Here is a 19,364-nt window from a genome sequence, read left to right as displayed (position 1 = left end):
CTAAAGTGCAAAGCAGCACTTTTGTTTAAGGTATGGTTACATGTGTTTAAGGTATAGTAACAAAAACTTAAAGTTGTGTTACTTTGGTCTAAGCATGGGTCTATAGTGCTCAAGCATTTAGCAAAAACTGTAATAACATATACCGGAAGTGACGGATGTCTTCCAGTTGGATATAGCGGCTCCGTGTGTCGAGCCCTATGACCCAGTGACCTTCCGTGCAACCCCCCTATAGCGGAGGCCTGGGGCCTAGGCGGGGAGAGGGGGTATACGGCCCGGGGCAGCGGGGAGAGAGGAGGTGAGTAATGCAAGTGGGGTAGTGTTCTAAAATGGCGGCGGCGCGGGCACATCGCGACGTCCCGTATCTCCCAAGAATAGGAAAAATAGCGACAATTCCCCTACCCGTTTCAAGGCTGCTCACACGTATCCATTTCGTACAGCCGACAGGAACTTCTGGACTTCAGTTCCTGCGGCTGCAACAACTTTCTGGGCGATCTCCGTCTTGCTCCTGAGCTCATCAGAGCAACGGAGCACCAGGGCCAAGGGGCTGGAGGCCATCAGCAGAGCCGCGGGGCTGGACAACGCCAGCGGAGCCGCGGGGCTGGAGACCACCACCGGAGCCGCGGAGCCACGGAGATGCGGAGCAATGGAGCGGCAGAACACCAGCGCGCACCAAGCCAGCTCGGCCGACCGGAAGCACCAACAGACGGCGGCGTGTACGAAAGCACCGCCGGGGACACAGAGGTGGGTTAAAGGCCAGGTTAGAGCTAGCCCCACACAGGCTAGCGATTCCTAGCCTTTTCCTCGCCAACGTGCGCTCACTGGCAAACAAAATGGACGAACTCCGGCTAAGGATCACCTCCCACAACTAGACCCAAGACTGCAACATCCTGATCTTTACGGAAACTTGGCTCAACATCGATGTTCCTGATAGCACCATCCAGCTAACGGGGCGTCATTTACTCCGAGCGGACAGGACAACAGACTCCGGTTAGACCAGAGGTGGGGGTCTGTGCATGGACTCCACCATCATCGAGAGTCAATGCTCAGCTAACCTTGAATTCCTCTTGGTTAGATGCAGACCGTTCTATCTGCCCAGAGAGTTCACCTCCACTGTTGTGACTGCAGCCTATATCCCTCCTGATGCTAATGCCAAGCTTGCAATGAAAGAGCTGCATACTGCCATTAGCAAACAACAGACGCACAACCCCGAGGCAGCCTTCATTGTTGCGGGTGACTTCAATCACTCTAACCTGAAGACTGTACTCCCCAAATTCCACCAACATGTATCCTTCCCCACTAGAGTAGACAAGACACTGGACAAAGTCTACACCAACATGGCTGAAGCTTACAAAGCCATCCCCCTCCCCCACATTGGTCAGTCTGATCACGTCTCATTGTTCCTGCTCCCTAAGTACTCCCCACTCATCAGACGGGTTAAACCCACTGTGAGGACAGTTAAAGTCTGGTCAGAGGAAGCGGACTTCACACTTCAGCAGTGTTTTGGAAACACTGACTGGAAGGCGTTTGCAGCCCAGGCCACCCTTGACTCCCACACGGACATTGATTCCTACACATCCTCTGTTCTGGACTTTATAAACTCCACCATCAATAGTGTCACCTCCCTCAAACAGGTGACCATATACCCGAATCAGAAGCCATGGATGAACAGCGAGGTCAGGCTACTGCTGAAAGCACGGGACACCGCTTTCAGGTCAGGCGATGCTCGAGCCTACAGTTCATCCAGGGCTAACCTGAAGAGGGGCATCAGGAAGGCCAAGCACTGCCATAAGCTCAGGATTGAGGAGCACTTCAACAACAACTCCGACCCCCGACGCATGTGGCAAGGCATCCAGGCCATCACGGACTACAGACCCTCCAACATCACCCCCACATCCAGCGACGCCTCCTTCCTTGAGGAGCTTAATCACTTCTATGGCAACTTTGACAGGGACAATCTAGAGACAGCCATCAAGGCTGTGCTACCTGCCGATCACCAACCCCTCACACTCACCCCCTACGACGTATACGTGGCACTGAGTAGGACTAATGCACGTAAGGCTGCTGGCCCTGACGGCATCCCCGGGTGCGTGCTCAGGGCCTGTGCTGCGCAGCTGACAGACGTCTGGACTGACATCTTCAACCTGTCACTTGCCCAAGCAGTTGTCCCCACTTGCCTTAAAACCACCTCCATCGTGCCAGTGCCAAAACACTCCACTGCGGCAAGCCTCAACGACTTCCGCCCAGTTGCACTTACCCCCATCATCACCAAGTGCTTCGAGAGGCTGGTCCTGGCACACCTCAAAAGCTGCCTACCCCCCACACTGGATCCCTATCAGTTTGCCTACCGCAAGAACAGGAGTACGGAGGATGCCATCTCAACGGCACTTCACTCCGCCCTCTCCCACCTCGACAACAGAGACACTTACGTAAGAATGCTGTTCATCGATTACAGCTCAGCATTCAACACCATTATACCATCTAAACTGATCACCAAACTCGGTAACCTGGGCATCGACCCCTCCCTCTGCAACTGGATACTGGACTTTCTAACCAACAGACCACAGTCTGTTAGGTTAGACAAGCACACCTCTTCAACCCACACAGCTGAACACCAGCGTTCCACAGGGCTGTGTGCTGAGCCCCCTCCTCTACTCCCTCTTCACCTATGACTGCACACCTGTACATGGTACTAACACCATCATCAAGTATGCAGATGATACAACGGTGATTGGCCTCATCAGCAACAACGATGAGTCGGCCTACAGGGAGGAGGTCCAGCACTTAGCAGCATGGTGCGCTGACAACAACCTGACCCTTAACTCCAAGAAGACCAAGGAACTCATTGTAGAATTCAGGAAGTCTAGGGGCGGCACGCACACCCCCATCCACATTAACGGGACGGAGGTGGAACGTGTTTCCAGCTTCAGGTTCCTGGGGGTCAACATCTCCGATGACCTCTCTTGGACCCACAATACCTCAACTCTGATCAAGAAGGCTCACCAGCGTCTCTTCTTCCTGAGGAGACTGAAGAAGGTCCATCTGTCTCCTCAGATCCTGGTGAACTTCTACCGCTGCACCATCGAGAGCATCCTTACCAACTGCATCACAGTATGGTATGGCAACTGCTCTGTCTCTGACCGGAAGGCATTGCAGAGGGTGGTGAAAATTGCCCAACGCATCACCGGTTCCACGCTCCCCTCCATTGAGTCTGTCCAAAGCAAGCGCTGTCTGCGGAGGGCGCTCAGCATCACCAAGGACTGCTCTCACCCCAACCATGGACTGTCTACCCTCCTACCATCCGGGAGGCGCTACAGGTCTCTCCGTTGCCGAACCAGCAGGTCGAGGAACAGCTTCTTTCCAGCGGCTGTCACTCTACTAAACAACGTATCTCGGTGACTGCCAATCACCACCCCCCCCCCGGCACTCCTCCCACCTGGAAAAAAGAAGTCTATGACAGTATGCATGTAAATAGATTTATTTATTGAAATGATATTCTATGTTCGCTCGTCCAGGGAGATGCTAACTGCATTTCGTTGTCTCTGTGCTGTACACACTGTGTAACGAACGCTGTACACACACACACACACACCTGGCTGGATATGAGCCGCTGTGACTCACCAATAACGACGGACATCCTGGACACTCCCAGTTGTAGGCTCCAATCGGTAATCACTACGAGACATTCATCACGCCCACCGCTAAAATCTTGTGCGCAAAGATCTGATTCGCTATAAGATCTTTGATTGTGCGAGGTGGGTCAGGCGACGACGCAAAGCGGCGCTATACAATGCAGCAGGGAGCCGCGCACACAGGCAAATATCTTATAGCTCTGCTGTAAGATCTTTGCACACAGGTTCGTGTCGTCTTACTGTCGTGTTACTGATGAGTTAAGGGAAGGTATCCACATGAGTGGGACGGCCGCGCCACAACCTGTCAATGTCACACATACAACCGGGAGTGTCCAGGATCTCCGGCGTTACTGGTGAGTTACAGCGGCTCATATCCACCCTCCCCCCGGTAAAAGTGTCCCTTGTTCCGGGTCTGTGTGTGTACAGCGTGGTCGCTGGTCGCCACACACACACTCGGTGTCGGTCGGCGGGTCCGGGTTCGGGTTCGGGTGGGGTTCGTCGTTCGGGGTCGGGTTCGGGTTCGGGTTCGGGTTCGGGTTCGGGTTCGGGTCGGTTCGGGTTCGGGTTCGGGGTCGGTCGGCGGGTTCGGTTCGGTTCGGGTTCGGTTCGGGTTCGGGTTCGGGTTCGTTCGGGGTCGGGTCGGGGTTCGGTCGGGGTTCGGTTCGGGGGTTCGGGTTCGGGGTCGGGTTCGGGTTCGGGTTCGGGTTCGGGTTCGGGTTCGGGTCGGTTCGGGTTCGGGGTCGGTTCGGGTTCGGGTTCGGGGGTTCGGGGTCGGGGGTCGGGTTCGGGTTCGGGGTCGGGTTCGGGTTCGGTTTCGGGTTCGGGGTTCGGGTTCGGTTTCGGGGTTCGGGTTCGTTCGGGTTCGTCGGGTCGGTTCGGGTTCGGGTTCGGGTTCGGGTTCGGGGTCGGGGTCGGCGGGTCGGGTTCGGGTTCGGGTTCGGGTTCGGTTCGGTTCGGTCGGGGTTCGGGTTCGGGTTCGGGTTCGGTTCGGGTTCGGGTTCGGGGTCGGTTCGGGTTCGGGTTCGGGTTCGGGTTCGGTTCGGGTCGGTCGGGGTTCGGTTCGGGTTCGGGTTCGGGGGTTCGGGGGTTCGGGTTCGGGTCGGGTTCGGGGTTCGGGTCGGTCGGTTCGGGTTTCGGTTCGGGTTCGGGTCGGTCGGTTCGGGTCGGGTCGGGTTCGGGGTTCGGGTTCGGGTTCGGGTCGGGTTCGGGTTCGGGTTCGGGTTCGGGTTCGGGTTCGGGTTCGGGGTTCGGGTTTCGGTTCGGGTTCGGGTTCGGGTTCGGGTTCGGTTCGGGTTCGGGTTCGGGTTCGGGTTCGTTCGGGTTCGGGTTCGGGTTCGGGTTCGGGGTTCGGGTTCGGGTTCGGGGGTCGGGTTCGGGTTCGGGTTCGGGTTCGGGTTCGGTTCGGGTTCGGTTCGGGTTCGGGTGTCGGGGGTCGGGGTTCGGGTTCGGGGGTCGGGTTCGGGTTCGGGTCGGGTTCGGGTTCGGGTTCGGGTCGTCGGGTTCGGTTTCGGGTTCGGGGGGGTCGGGGGTTCGGTTCGGGTTCGGTTCGGTTTTCGGTCGGTCGGGTCGGTTCGGTTCGGTCGGTTCGGGGGTTCGGGTTCGGTTCGGGTTCGGGTTCGGTCGGTTCGGGTCGGTTCGGTTCGGGTTCGGGTTCGGGTTCGGGGTTCGGGTTCGGTTTCGGGTCGGGGTTCGGGGGGGTCGGTTCGGGTTCGGGTCGGTGGGTTCGGGGGGTCGGTTCGGGTTCGGGTTCGGTCGGGTTCGGGTTCGGGTTCTCCCCCTCCCCTCCCTCTCTCTCTCCCTCCCCCCCCCTCTCTCTCTCTCTCTCCCTCTTTCCATTCTCTACCTCTCCCCCAACCCTTGACACTGACATCTCCCTCTCTCCCCTCCAGCCCAGTGTGTCGCTTAACTCAGGGGGATTCAGCACAGACGTGCCCCGGACCTGGACCGCAAGTGATGTGGTGCTCTATCTGCAAGACCATGGGTTTGCTGTGGCTGCTGACAGGTACACAGAGGGAGAGAGGCCACTCGGCCCGTGTGTTGCTGCTGTCCACGGGGTCAGGAGTGGACAATTGTCAGGTAGACAGAGGGGGGTGGGGGTAGTTCTGTTGGTGAGGAATGAAATTCAGTCCCTTGCAAGGGGTGACATTGAAACGGGAGATGTGGAGTCAGTATGGATAGAACTAAGAAATTGTATTTATTTTTTATTTTATTTAACCAGGAGAAGTCTCATTGAGATTAAAAATCTCTTTTACAAGAGAGTCCTGGCCAAGACAGGCAGCAGCACAGTTCCACAGTTACAGACAATAATTTAAAAACAACAGAGAAAAAACAACACATTCTGCAGCTGGTTCCATGTAAAGGGAGCAGCAGAACTAAATGCCCTTTTCCCCAGTTCAGTACGGACTTTAGGTACAGTTAGTAAGAACAAACTCAGAGCGGAGCTGATAAGTTCCTGTGCTTTTTCGAATTACATACTTCCACAGGTATGAAGGAAGAACACCGAGGATAGTCTTATAAATAAGGATATGCCAATGATGGAGTCTGTGGGTGGACAGGGCAAACCATCCAATTTGAGCATACAAAGAGCAGTGGTGCGTGAGGGTTTTAAAATTAGTAACAAATCTCAGTGCTCCGTGGTAGACCGTGTCCAAAGACTGTAGGCATTTTGAAGATGCATTGATATATAAAACATCACCATAGTCCAACACAGACTCATGCGGGTGGTGAAGCAGGCAGGTACAGTGACAGGCATGTTGTGTTGCAGGCCTCTACACTGTGGAGCTGTACAGAGCAGCAACGTTAGCCACTGTGGGATCCAACACCACCGTCCCTGTGGGTGGAACGGTGAGATTCCTCTAGGATCTTTGGGCTGAAGCAGCTGGTGGCAGCGGCACCGGAAGTGCAGAATGGGCCACCGGAAGTACACATCCCTTCTTCAGTCTGATGCTGCGTCTCGAGGCGAACCATGTGACCAATCTGTAGCGGAAATGTTTACAGCAATGAAGCGGAAATGTTTTATTGTCAACGCTCCACAACAGGAAACCACAATACATGAGGAGTTGATTTCTTTCGCTCCAGAGATGCTGTTGCACCCGCTGAGTTTCTCCAGCTTTTATGTTGACCTTCGATCTTTCAACATCTGCAGTTCCTTCTTAAACAATATATGAGCATTAATCGGTGGAGCAGAATGACAATCTGTCAAGTTCCAGAGATGTGACGGGCGAGGAAGTCACACACACACAAGATCCTATTCACATACAACACAGAGAGTGTCCAGGTTGCTTGTCCGTTGTTACTGGTGAGTTACCCCGGCTCCTATCCACCCTCCCCCTGGTGAAAGTGTAACTTGTCCCGGGTGTGTGTGGGTGTACAGGGTGGGCGCCACACACTCACTCATTCGGTGGAGCTGTTTCCGTGCCCACTCTCTCTATCTCTCCTTCCCTCCCTCTCGGGGCCGACGTCCACTCCCTCACTTCTCTCCCCCTTTCTTTTTTCTTCTTGTATCTCCCTCCTCTCTCTATTCCCCCCTCTTCTCTCTTCTTTTCTCTCCCTTCTCCCTCTCTCTATTCTCCCTCTCTTTTCCCCCCTCTTTTCTCTCCCTTCTCCCTCTATTCCCCCCTCCTCTTTTCTCCCCGTTTTCTCTCCCTTCTCCCCTTTCTCTCTCTATTCCCCCCTTTCTCTCCCCCCTCTCTTTTCTCCCCCTTTCCCTCCTCTTTCTCCCCCCTCTATTTTCTCTCCCTTCTCCCTCTCTCTATCCCCCTTTTTTCTCTTCTTTTCTCTCCACCCTCTCTCTCTCTATATTCGCCCCCTCTCTTCCCCCCTCTTTTCTGCCCCCCTCTCCCTTTACCCCCCCTCTCCCTTTACCCCCCTCTCCCTTTACCCCCCTCTCCCTTTACCCCTCTCTCCCTTTACCCCCCTCTCCCTTTACCCCCCTCTCCCTTTACCCCCCTCTCCCTTTACCCCCCTCTCCCTCCACCCCCCCTCCCTCCAACCCCCCTCTCCCCTTTACCCCCCCCTCCCTCCAACCCCCCTCTCCCTTCGCCCCCCCTCCCCCTGTGTTGAGGCGAGTCTAAAGCAGCACAACAGGTCTGTAAACCCCAGCTACCGCCGTTACAGAAGAAGGAGAGATGGCAGTTCATGTTCCCTCCTTCTCTGCTCCTCTTTCCGTTCTCTACCTCTCCCCCAACCCTTGACACTGACACCCCCCTCTCTCCCCTCCAGCCCAGTGTGTCGCTTCACTCAGGGGGATTCAGCACAGACGTGACCCGGACCTGGACCGCAAGTGATGTGGTGCTCTATCTGCAAGACCATGGGTTTGCTGTGGCTGCTGACAGGTACACAGAGGGAGAGAGGCCACTCGGCCCGTGTGTTGCTGCTGTCCACGGGGTCAGGAGTGGACAATTGTCAGTAAACCACAGAGTGCTGCAGGAACTCAGCGGGTCGGGCAGCATCTGTGGAGGGAATGAACAGGCGACCCTTCAGACTGATGAGGGGGGGTGGGGAGAGAAAGCTGAAAGGGAGTTGTGGTGGGTCTAAAGAAACGTCACCCATCCGCTCTCTGCTGAGTCACTGCCTGACCCGCTGAGTTGCTCCAACACTTTGTGTCTATGCCACGGAGCGGGGTAAAGACTGGCAAGTGAAGGTAGACGAGGAGGAACAAACTCGTGGGACAACCCTGACTTTATACATAACTGTTCTAAAACAAATAGAATACCTCCTATTGAAAACAGACAGGTAGACAGAGGGGGTGGGGGTAGTTCTGTTGGTGAGGAATGAAATTCAGTCCCTTGCAAGGAGTGACATTGAAACAGGAGATGTGGAGTCAGTATGGATAGAACTAAGGAATTGTAAGGGTAAAAAGACCCTAATGGGACTAATCTACAGGCCCACAAACAGTAGCCTGGATACAGGGTGCAAATTGAATCAGGAGTTAAAATTGGCATGTAGCAAAAGTAATGCTACGGTTGTTATGGGAGATTTCAACATGCAGGTAGACTGGGAAAATCAGGTTGGTACAGGACCCCAAGAAAGGGACTGTGGAGTGATGGATTCTTAGAGCAGCTTGTATTGGAGCCTACCAGGGAGAAGGCAATTCTGGATTTAGTGTAATGTAATGAACCGGATTTGATAAAGGAACTTGAGGTTAAGGAGCCATTAGGAGATAGTGACCATAATATGGTCAGGTTTCATCTACAATTGGAGAGGGAGAAGGGTAAATCGGAGGTGTCGGTGTTACAGTTGAATAAAGGGAACTATGGGGCCATGAGGGAGGAGCTGGCCAAAGTTGACTGGAAAGATACACTAGCAGGGATGACAGTGGAACAACAATGGCAGGTATTTATATGAATAATACAGAAGGTGCAGGATCAGTTCATTCCTAGGAGGAAGAAAGATTCCAAGGGGAGTAAGGGGCGACCGTGGCTGACAAGGGACGTCAGGGACAGTATAAAAATTAAAGAGAAGTACAACGTAGCAAAGATGAGTGGGAAGCAAGAGGATTGGGTAATGTTTAAAGAACAACAGAAGATAACCAAAAAGGCAATACGGGGAGAAAAGATGAGGTATGAAGGTAAGCTAGCCAAGAATATAAAGCAGGATAGTAAAAGCTTCTTTAGGTATGTGAAGAGGAAAAAAATAGTTAAGACCAAAGTTGGGCCCTTGAAGACTGAAAAAGGTGAATTTATTATGGGGAACAAGGAAATGGCAGATGAGTTGAACAGGTACTTTGGATCCGTCTTCACTAAGGAGGACACAAACAATCTCCCTGATATACTAGTGGCCATAGTATGTGGGGTGACGGAGGAACTGAAGGAATTTCACATTAGGCAGGAAATGGTGTTGGGTGGACTGATGGGACTGAAGGCTGATAAATCCCCAGGGCCTGATGGTCTGCATTCCAAGGTACTTAAGGAAGTGCCTCTATAAATCGTGGATGCATTGGTGATAATTTTCCAATGTTCTATAGACTCAGAGTCAGTTCCTGTGGATTGGAGTGTAGCAAATGTTATCCCACTTTTTAAGAAAGGCGGGAGAGAGAAAACAGGGAATTATATAGACCAGTTAGCCTGACATCGGTGGTGGGGAAGATGCTGGAGTCAATTATAAAAGATGAGATAGCGGCACATTTGGATAGCAGTAACAGGATTGGTCCGAGTCAGCATGGATTTACGAAGGGGAAATCATGCTTGACTAATCTTCTGTAAATTTTTGAGGATGCTATGAGAATGCAGGGTGACTTGGACAGGTTGGGTGAATGGGCAGATGCAGTTTAATGTGGATAAATGTGAGGTTATCCACTTTGGTAGCAAAAACAGGAAGGTAGATTATTATCTAATTGGCGTCAAGTTGGGAAAAGCGCAACGGGATCTGGGGGTCCTTGTTCATCAGTCTATGAAAGTAAGCATGCAGGTACAGCAGGCAGTGAAGAAAGCGAATGGCATGTTGGCCTTCATAACAAGAGGAGTTGAGTATAGGAGCAAATAAGTCCTTCTGCAGTTGTACAGGGTCCTAGTGAGACCACACCTGGATTATTGTGTGCAGTTTTGGTCCCCTAATTTGAGGAAGGTCATTCTTGCTATTGAGGGAGTGCAGCGTAGGTTACAAGGTTAATTTCCGGGATGGCGGGACTGTCATATGCAGAGAGAATGGAGCAGCTGGGTTTGTATACTCTGGAGTTTAGAAGGGTGAGAGGGGATCACATTGAAACATATAAGATTATTAAGGGTTTGGACACACCAGAGGCAGGAAACATGTTCCCGATGTTGGGGGAGTCCAGAACCAGGGGCCACAGTTTAGGAATAAGGGGTAAGCCATTTAGAACGGAGACGAGGAAACACTTTTTCACACAGAGTGTTGTGAGTCTGGAATTCTCTGCCTCAGAGTGTGGTGGAGGCAGGTTCTCTGGATACTTTCAAGAGAGAGCTAGATAGGGCTCTTAAAGATAGCGGGGTCAGGGGATATTGGGAGAAGGCAGGAACGGGGTACTGATTGGGGATGATCAGCCATGATCACATTGAATGGTGGTGCTGGCTCGAAGGGCCGAATGGCCTACTCCTGCACCTATTGTCTATTGTGAAAAGCTTTTGTTGCATGCTATCCAGTCAGCGGAAAGACAATACATGATTACACTCGAGCCATTTACAGTGTATAGATACATGATAAGGGAATAATGTCAGCATCTGCAGTTCCTTCCTACACTTAAACAAGAAGGTGTGGGTTGAAGGTGAGGGCCAGGTTCAATAGGTATGTGAGGGGCAATGTTTTCATGCGGGTGGTGAAGCAGGCAGGTACAGTGACAGGCATGTTGTGTTGCAGGCCTCTACACTGTGGAGCTGTACAGAGCAGGAACGGTAGCCACTGTGGGATCCATCACCACCGTCCCTGTGGGTGGAACGGTGAGATTCCCTCTCCTACACCACAGCCAGGAGATGGTCGAGGTGGTGATGATGCGGATCGATCCCTATATTGGAATCCTGGCCTGGAAGTCGAACAGCCCGGAGTTTCCGCACTGGATCAACTCGTCCTACAGGGACAGGGTCCACTTCCGACGGGACGCCTTCATCGAGCTGCGGGCCGTGGGGCCGGGTGACCAGGGGACGTACGAGGTGCAGACAATCTACTATGGGAGTGAGATGTGGAAACGTGACCGTTTTATGCTGCGAGTGGTTGGTGAGTAGCATCGTGGGGAGTTGCACAACACCCAGACTGGCCCTTCGGCCCACATTGTCCATGCTGACCCAGTGGGCATAGACAATGGCCCATATCCCCCTCAACACTTCCATATACCCAATTCAGGATTTACACACGTGGGGCCACCCTGACTTTATACATAAAGCTAATACAGGTGCACAACCTTTTATCCGAAAGCCTTGGGACCAGACACTTTTCGTAATTCGGAATTTTTCGGCTTTCAGAATGGAAGATTTTTGGCCTAGATTTTAACGGCTGGCTCAGTGGTAGAGTGCTCAGCTCATATCCGCAAGGTCGCGAGTTTGGCCTCGATCCCGGCAGTTACTTGATCGCGAGTTTGACTCTTCAATGTAGTTTTTTCTTGCAGAATAGGGAGGGTTAGGCTGGGATCATTCTCTGCGAGATAATCTTAGTGCGGGAGACAAGTGTAGGAGAGATGTACTGACTGTGTGGGCAGAACTTTGGAAGTGATTGCCCACCATTCTCAAAAGCCGCTGTGTTTCCCTGTCCCTCCAACTCCAGAGGAATCCGCTCCCCGATGGGCCGCCACGGCGACAAGTGGCAGTTCGCCCACAGCCCGAGCTGCGCTACCCCAAGAACAAGACGTACCTTGCACACCATCAGCTTCTGTTCCTACGAGAAGCGTGTTCCTCTGGAGTTGGAGCGGGGCTGGGCTGGAGTTGCTGATCTGGGATCTCCGTGCTTGCAGTGGGCCTGGGGGTTGGCTGAGACTGGGAACTGTACCGCCCTTGCAGGTGAGCAGGAGAGTGGGGTTGTTTGCAGTTGCAGAGGGAGGGGGCAAGGGCGGTACAGTTCCCAGTCTCAGCTCCTGTCCAGGCGGGTGGCCGGAGACGTCAGGACCAACAGGAACCCGCTCCCCGATGGGCCGCTACAGTGACAAGTGGCAGTTCGCCCACAGCCCGAGCTGCGCCCCCTCATCCGCAACCCGGGTTCCTCTGGAGTTGGAGCGGGGCTGGGCTAGAGTTGCTGCTGGCTGTGAGTCTCTGGGATCTCCGTGCTTGCAGTCGGTGTCCCGTTGGTCCTGATGTCTCCGGCCACCCCCCTGGACAGGAGCTGAGACTGTGAACTGTACCGCCCTTGCCCCCTCCCTCTGCAACTGCAAACAACCCCACTCTCCTGCTCACCTGCAAGGGCGGTACAGTTCCCAGTCTCAGCTCCTGTACAGGGGGGTGGCCGGAGACGTCACAGCCCGAGCTGCGCCCCCTCATCCGCAACCCCAAGAACAAGATGTACCTTGCACACCATCAGCTTCTGTTCCTACGGGAAGCGTGTTCCTCTGGAGTTGGAACGGTGTTGGGCTGCTGCTGGCTGTGGGTCTCTGGGATCTCCGTGCTTGCAGTGGGCCTGGGGGTCTGTGTCCCGTTGGTCCTGACGTCTCCGGTGAATGGTGCTGACCTGCTGGCATCGCCGACGTGAAGACAGTGCAAAGTCCCCGTGCCGGTGCAATGGGCGGGGAACTGGAGAGGGGAGGGAAGGGGGTCACACACACGGCCGGGAAGCAGAGGGGTGTAGGTGGGGTGAAACTGAGTGGGAGCGACAATCTGCTGCTGCCTGCCAGCTGAGTTAAAAAGTTCCCACGCAAGACTCATGATACACTGTGCATCGTGAGTCTACCGTGGGAACTTTTTAACTCAGCAGGCAGGCAGCAGCATATTGTCAATTATTAACCCTCCCGCACAATATACCCTCACCTCTCTTATGAATGGGGATTTAGTTCCCCTTTCTTCGAGGACCGACCGGAGGTTCCGCTGTCACCTCTGCGGGCCGCCCTCGGTGAACGTTTTCAAGGACCTTTCTTCAAGGACTGAAAAAATGTCGCTATTCGGAGGTTTTCGTTATTTGGAACTTCGGATAAAAGGTTGTGCACCTATAGAACAGTTGTCGCTGGTCCATAGGGGCTGATCAATGAAGACTGTAGCAGACTGTACCTTTACCTCCTGACCTATTCTGCTCAGCCTCCTTGCCCAAGACTGTTGGGCCAAAGCCCGCACTTGCCCTCAACAGCTGGAACAGCAACTTTATGTTGCCAGGACTAGAGGGTGTGAGCTATCGGGAGAGGTTGAGTAGGCTGGGACTCTATTCCACGGAGCGCAGGAAGATGAGGGATGATCTTATAGAGGTGTACAAAATCGTGAGAGGAATAGATCGGGTAGATGCACAGAGTCTCTTGCCCAGAGTAGGGGAATCGAGCACCAGGGTACATAGTTTCAAGGTGAAGGGGAAAAGATTTAGCAGGAATTGGAAGGGTAACTATTTCACACAAAGGTTGGTGGGTGTATGGAACAAGCTGCCACAGGAGGTAGGTGAGGCTGGGACTATCCCAACGTTTAAGAAACAGTTAGACAAGTACATGGGTGGGACAGGTTTGGAAGGATATGGACCAAGCGTGGGCAAGTGGGACTAGTGAAGCTGGGGCATTGAACAAAACCTTTCCACTGTGGCAATAAACTAAACTAAATCCATGGTCGCTCCTAGATGGGCGCTCCACTACTCCTTGCTGTTTTATTAGTTGCTCAATTAGCCAACTTGGATCCTCCAGCCAACCCATGATGTGGCTTTGCACTTCTCCCCACACTGACATTGACTGCAATGTGCTACCTTGCAGAGCCGATGTCCACACCGACCGTGGAGGTGAGCTGCAACTCGTCGCATCTCACGCTGAACTGTTCCACCGTCAGCGGCTGCCTGGTCACCTACCGGTGGGAGCAGCGATCGCAGGATCCCGGCGTGGAGAACGTCACCTTCCCCGGAGCCGTGCTCTACCTGTCCAACACGGGGCAACTCAACTACACCTACACCTGTGTCACAGAAGATTGCTGCAGCAGCCACGCAGTCCCTGCAACTCTGCAATGCAACAACCTGCCCAGAGGTGAGTGGATCAATGCTGGGTCTCTGTCTGATGGGACAGTGAGTCATGCACTACAGGAACAGGCCATTCGGCCCCACTCCTCCCTGCCCACCAACATAGCATGCAATAGCCGACCTACAGAGAGGGAGAAGGGTCAGTGTTACAGTTGAATAAAGGGAACTATGGGGCCATGAGGGAGGAGCTGGCCAAAGTTGACTGGAAAGATACACTAGCAGGGATGACAGTGGAACAACAATGGCAGGTATTTATATGAATAATCCAGAAGGTGCTGGATCAGTTCATTCCTAGGAGGAAGAAAGATTCCAAGGGGAGTAAGGGGCGACCGTGGCTGACAAGGGACGTCAGGGATAGTATAAAAATTAAAGAGAAGTACAACGTAGCAAAGATGAGTGGGAAGCAAGAGGATTGGGTAATGTTTAAAGAACAACACAAGATAACTAAAAAGACAATACGGGGAGAAAAGATGAGGTACGAAGGTAAGCTAGCCAAGAATATAAAGCAGGATAGTAAAAGCTTCTTTAGGTAGGTGAAGAGGAAAAAAATAGTTAAAACCAAAGTTGGGCCCTTGAAGACTGAAAAAGATGAATTTATTATGGGGAACAAGGAAATGGCAGATGAGTTGAACAGGTACTTTGGATCCATCTTCACTAAGGAGGACACAAACAATCTTCCTGATGTACCCGTGGCCAGAGGATCTGGGGTGACGGAGGAACTGAAGGAAATCCACATTAGACAGGAAATGGTGTTGGGTAGACTGATGGGACTGAAGGCTGATAAATCCCCAGGGCCTGATGGTCTGCATCCCAGGGTACTTAAGGAAGTGGCTGCAGAAATTGGTGATACTTTTCCGATGTTCTATACACTCAGGAATAGTTCCTGTGGATTGGAGGGTAGCTAATGTTATCCCACTTTTTAAGAAAGGCGGGAAAGAGAAAACAGGGAATTAATTATAGACCAGTTAGCCTGACATCGGTGGTGGGGAAGATGCTGGAGTCAATTATAAAAGATGAGATAGCGGCACATTTGGATAGCAGTAACAGGATCGGTCCGAGTCAGCATGGATTTACGAAGGGGAAATCATGTTTGACTAATCTTCTGGAATTTTTTGAAGATGTAACTAGGAAAATGGACAAGGGAGAGCCAGATGATGTGGTGTACCTGGACTATCAGAAAGCATTTGATAAGGTCCCACAAAGGAGATTAGTGGGCAATATTAGGGCACATGGTATTAGGGGTAGAGTGCTGACATGGATAGAAAATTGGTTGGTAGACAGGAAACAAAGAGTAGGGATTAACGGGTCCCTTTCAGAATGGCAGGCAGTGACTAGTGGGATACCGCAAGGCTCGGTGCTGGGACCACAGCTATTGACAATATACATCAATGATTTGGATGAAGGGATTCAAAGTAACATTAGCAAATTTGCAGATGACACAAAGCTGGGTGGCAGTGTGAACTGTGAGGAGGATGCTATGAGAATGCAGGGTGAATTGGACAGGTTGGGTGAATTGGCAGATGTATGGCAGATGCAGTTTAATGTGGATAAATGTGAGGTTATCCACTTTGGTATTAAAAACAGGAAGGCAGATTACTATCTAAATGGCTCCAAGTTGGGAAAAGGGGAAGTACAACGGGATCTGGGGTCCTTGTTCATCAGTCTATGAAAGTAAGCATGCAGGTACAGCAGGCAGTGAAGAAAGCAAATGGCAGGTTGGCCTTTATAACGAGTTTAGGAACAAAAAGGTCCTTCTGCAGTTGTGCAGGGCCCTAGTGAGACCACACCTGGAGCATTGTGTGCAGTTTTGGTCCCCTAATTTGAGGAATGACATTCTTGCTATTGAGGGAGTGCAGCGTAGGTTCACAAGGATAATTCCTGGGATGGCGGGACTGTCATACGCTGAGAGAATGGAGCGGCTGGGCTTGTACACTCTGGAATTTAATGAATGAGAGGGGATCTTATTGAAACATATAAGATTATTAAGGGTTTGGTCACACTAGAGGCAGGAAACATGTTCCCGATGTTGGGGGAGTCCAGAACCAGGGGCCACAGTTTAATAATAAGGGATGAGGCATTTGGAACGGAGATGATAAAACAATTTTTATCACAGAGAGTTGTGAGTCTGTGGAATTCTCTGCCTCAGAGGGCGGTGGAGGCTGGTTCTCTGGATACTTTCAAGAGAGAGCTAGTTAGGGCTCTTAAAGATAGCGGAGTCATGGGGATATGGGGAGAAGGCAGGAACGGGGTACTGATTGTGGATGATCAGCCATGATCACATTGAATGGCGGTGCTGGCTCGAAGGGCCGAATGGCCTACTCCTGCACCATTTGTCTATCGTGTTTGTACGTTCTCCCCATACACGTGACCGTGTGGGTTTTCACCGAGATCTTCGGTTTCCTCCAACGCTCTGAAGACGTACAAGTTTGTAAGTTAATTGGTTTAGTAAATGTAAAAATGTCCCTAGTGTGTGTAGGATTGTGTTAGTGTGCGGGGATCGCTGGTCGGTGGGTCGAAGGGCCTATTCCCGCGCTGTATCTCTAAACTAAACTCCAGGTTCACCACTGTGTGACGTTATCTCCTCCAGGGTCTAGGAATCATTGGATGCTCATTCCCGCCATGTTGCTTCCCGCTGTAGCCGCCACGCTGGGCATCTGGACATCGTATCGCCACAGAAATCCTGGAAAGTGTCTTGAGTGTCTTACTCAACATTTACCCCCCCCTCCTGCCCCGTTTCATCAGGCAACAGAACCATTCCACCACAACCAGAGAGCAATGATGACCACGCACTATCCTTGATCGCACTTTACCTTGCACTAAACGTTGCACTATAAATGGGCTGATTGTATCTTTCCACTGACTTGTTGGCACCTCTGTACACGTGACAATGAACTACACTGTTGCCAGGAGAGTTGCGGGCAGGGGCAGAGTGCAGACGTGGGAGTGCGGGAAGATGACGGAGAACTTACCAACATAACATCGACCTCAATGTGAACAAGACCCCGACCTACTTGATGCCACGAGTACCTACGCCCTCGTGACGACTATGCTGCGAGTATGAGTCAAGGGCAAACTCGGCAGTGGTTGTGAAGTTTATAATTATTTATATTAAATATATTTTGAACTAATCATCCTTAATTTGAATGTTTCTTTGTTTACTGCCAGCCTTCATGATGCTTTAATAACCTTTTAATTTTTATTTTCTTGTTTTGTATTGAATGTACTAATTTGCTGTTGTGTCTTTTAATTGTTTTTATATAATGTAAATACTGGTTCTGTTCTGTTGTTTTTTGTACAATCCTGCAAGTGTTGCCACTTTCATTTCACTTGCCTTGAATTACACTATATTAATATTATTATTTTTTATAAAACCCTTCTCGTACAGTAAACCCAAAATGTTTAAGCAATGTGGACTAAGCCACATTGTTACTAAGTACTAAGTTACAGAGAAAGGTTGAACAAGTTAGGGCTTTATTCTTTGGAGCGCAGAAGGTTAAGGGGGGACTTGATAGAGGTTTTTAAAATGATGAGAGGGATAGACAGAGTTGACGTGGAAAAGCTTTTCCCGCTGAGAGTAGGGAAGATTCAAACAAGGGGGCATGACATGAGAATTAAGGGACAGAAGTTTAGGGGTAACATGAGGGGGAACTTCTTTACTCGGAGAGCGGTAGCTGTGTGGAATGAGCTTCCAGTGAAGGTGGTGGAGGCAGGTTCGTTTTTATCATTTAAAAATAAATTGGATAGTTATATGGACGGGAAGGGAATGGAGGGTTATGGTCTGAGCGCAGGTATATGGGACTAGGGGAGATTATGTGTTCGGCACGGACTAGAAGGGTCGAGATGGCCTGTTTCCGTGCTGTAGTGGTTATATGATATTGACCTCCAGAAAAAAAGTAGGAAGTATTGGCCAGGGGTCCAGGAGGCTGGCTAGGCCCCCGGCAAGGTCCAGGGTCAGTGCCCCAGTGAGGGTTCAGGGGGTAAGGGCCCTCTGAAGCTCCTGCATTTTCAATAAATTGAAAGTGATTCTCAAGCTTTCTACTGATAGTTTACATAACAGAAGCTTAGAATTGTTCTAACACATAAGCAGTCAAATAACCCCCAAAAGATATATATTTCATGAAATAGACAATAGATGCAGGAGTAGGCCATTCGGCCCTTGACTCTGCTATCCCCATATCCATTGAGTATCTATCTAGCTCTCTCTTGAAAGTCTCCAGAGAACTGGCCTCCGCTGCCTTCTGAGGCAGAGAATTCCACAGACTCGCAACTGAGAAAAAGTGTTTCCTTGTCTCCGTTCTAAATGGCGTTACCCCTTGTTCTGGACTCCCCCAACATCGGGAATATGTTTTAGCGTGTCCAAACCCCTCAGACGAAGGGGCGCAGGGGCGAGGTGGGGATCCCAGGGGTGGGCCACCACTCACACACGTCCCCACAACCCAGACCCCTGGGGGCCCAGGGCCGTGGTGGGGGGGGGCGCTGTCGAGGGTGAGTATCGGCGCTTCAGGCACTGAAGGAATGGGAGTGGAGGGGATACTGAGGGGAGGGGGGTTGGAGGGGATGAGGGGAGGGGGACGCTGGGGAGGAATTTGAGGTGTAGAGAGTGAACTGTAGAGGGAGACACAAGAGACTGCAGGTCATAAGTGACAGAAGCAGAATTAGGCCATTCGGCCCATCAAGTCTACTCTGTCATTCAATCATGGCTGATCTATCTCTTCCTCCTAACCCCATCTCCCCATAACCTCTGATACGTGTAAGATGGTATCTTGAGCTAAAAGCAAAATGCTGGAGGAACTCAGCGGGCCATTGCAGCATCTGTGGAGGGAATGGACAGATGACGTTTTGGTTTGAGGTCCATCTGCAGACAGACAACAGACAATAGGGGCAGGAGGAGGCCATTCGGCCCTTCGAGCCAGCACCACCATTCAATGTGATCATGGCTGATCATCCCCAATCAGTTTATGGTCAGCAGCCGTCTTCAGACCTGACTCGAAGCGTCACCTATCATTTTACTCCACAGATGCTGCCTGACCCGCTGAGTTACTCCAGCACTCTGTGAAACGTCACCAGGTAAAGGCCTCGCCTGATGTATCGAGCCCAGCGCCGCCGCTGCTGATGTAGGAGAGGCCGCGACTCGAGCCCAACAGGTGACTATAGGGTGAGGGT

The 19,364-nt window shown here is 51.8% G+C and overlaps 1 protein-coding gene across 1 annotated transcript; it reads left to right on the top strand.

Moving 5' to 3' along the window:
* Positions 1-3,731: 3,731 nt before the first annotated feature.
* LOC129700059 (uncharacterized) lies at positions 3,732-17,655 on the top strand. Its single transcript, XM_055640236.1, has 7 exons — positions 3,732-3,982; positions 5,519-5,631; positions 6,394-6,927; positions 7,851-7,963; positions 10,944-11,297; positions 13,945-14,208; positions 16,789-17,655. Exons 4-7 carry the CDS (start codon positions 7,915-7,917, stop codon positions 16,998-17,000), a joined length of 879 nt encoding a protein of 292 aa, XP_055496211.1. The 5' UTR covers positions 3,732-3,982; positions 5,519-5,631; positions 6,394-6,927; positions 7,851-7,914; the 3' UTR covers positions 17,001-17,655.
* The last annotated feature ends 1,709 nt before the right edge of the window (positions 17,656-19,364 follow it).

The sequence above is a fragment of the Leucoraja erinacea genome, chromosome 9 (genome assembly GCF_028641065.1).
Source record: "Leucoraja erinacea ecotype New England chromosome 9, Leri_hhj_1, whole genome shotgun sequence".
In the NCBI taxonomy this organism is placed as follows: Eukaryota; Metazoa; Chordata; class Chondrichthyes; order Rajiformes; family Rajidae; genus Leucoraja; species Leucoraja erinaceus.
Note: the sequence above shows the minus strand (reverse complement) of the source record. Positions and strands in the feature narration are given on the sequence as shown.

Excerpts from the sequence above, each read along its gene's own strand:
- LOC129700059 (XM_055640236.1), top strand. The coding sequence starts at position 7,915 with ATGTGGTGCTCTATCTGCAAGACCATGGGTTTGCTGTGGCTGCTGACA. Across the intron at positions 7,964-10,943 it reads TTTGCTGTGGCTGCTGACAG|GCCTCTACACTGTGGAGCTG; the intron begins GTACACAGAGGG and ends GTTGTGTTGCAG. Across the intron at positions 14,209-16,788 it reads ATGCAACAACCTGCCCAGAG|GGTCTAGGAATCATTGGATG; the intron begins GTGAGTGGATCA and ends TATCTCCTCCAG.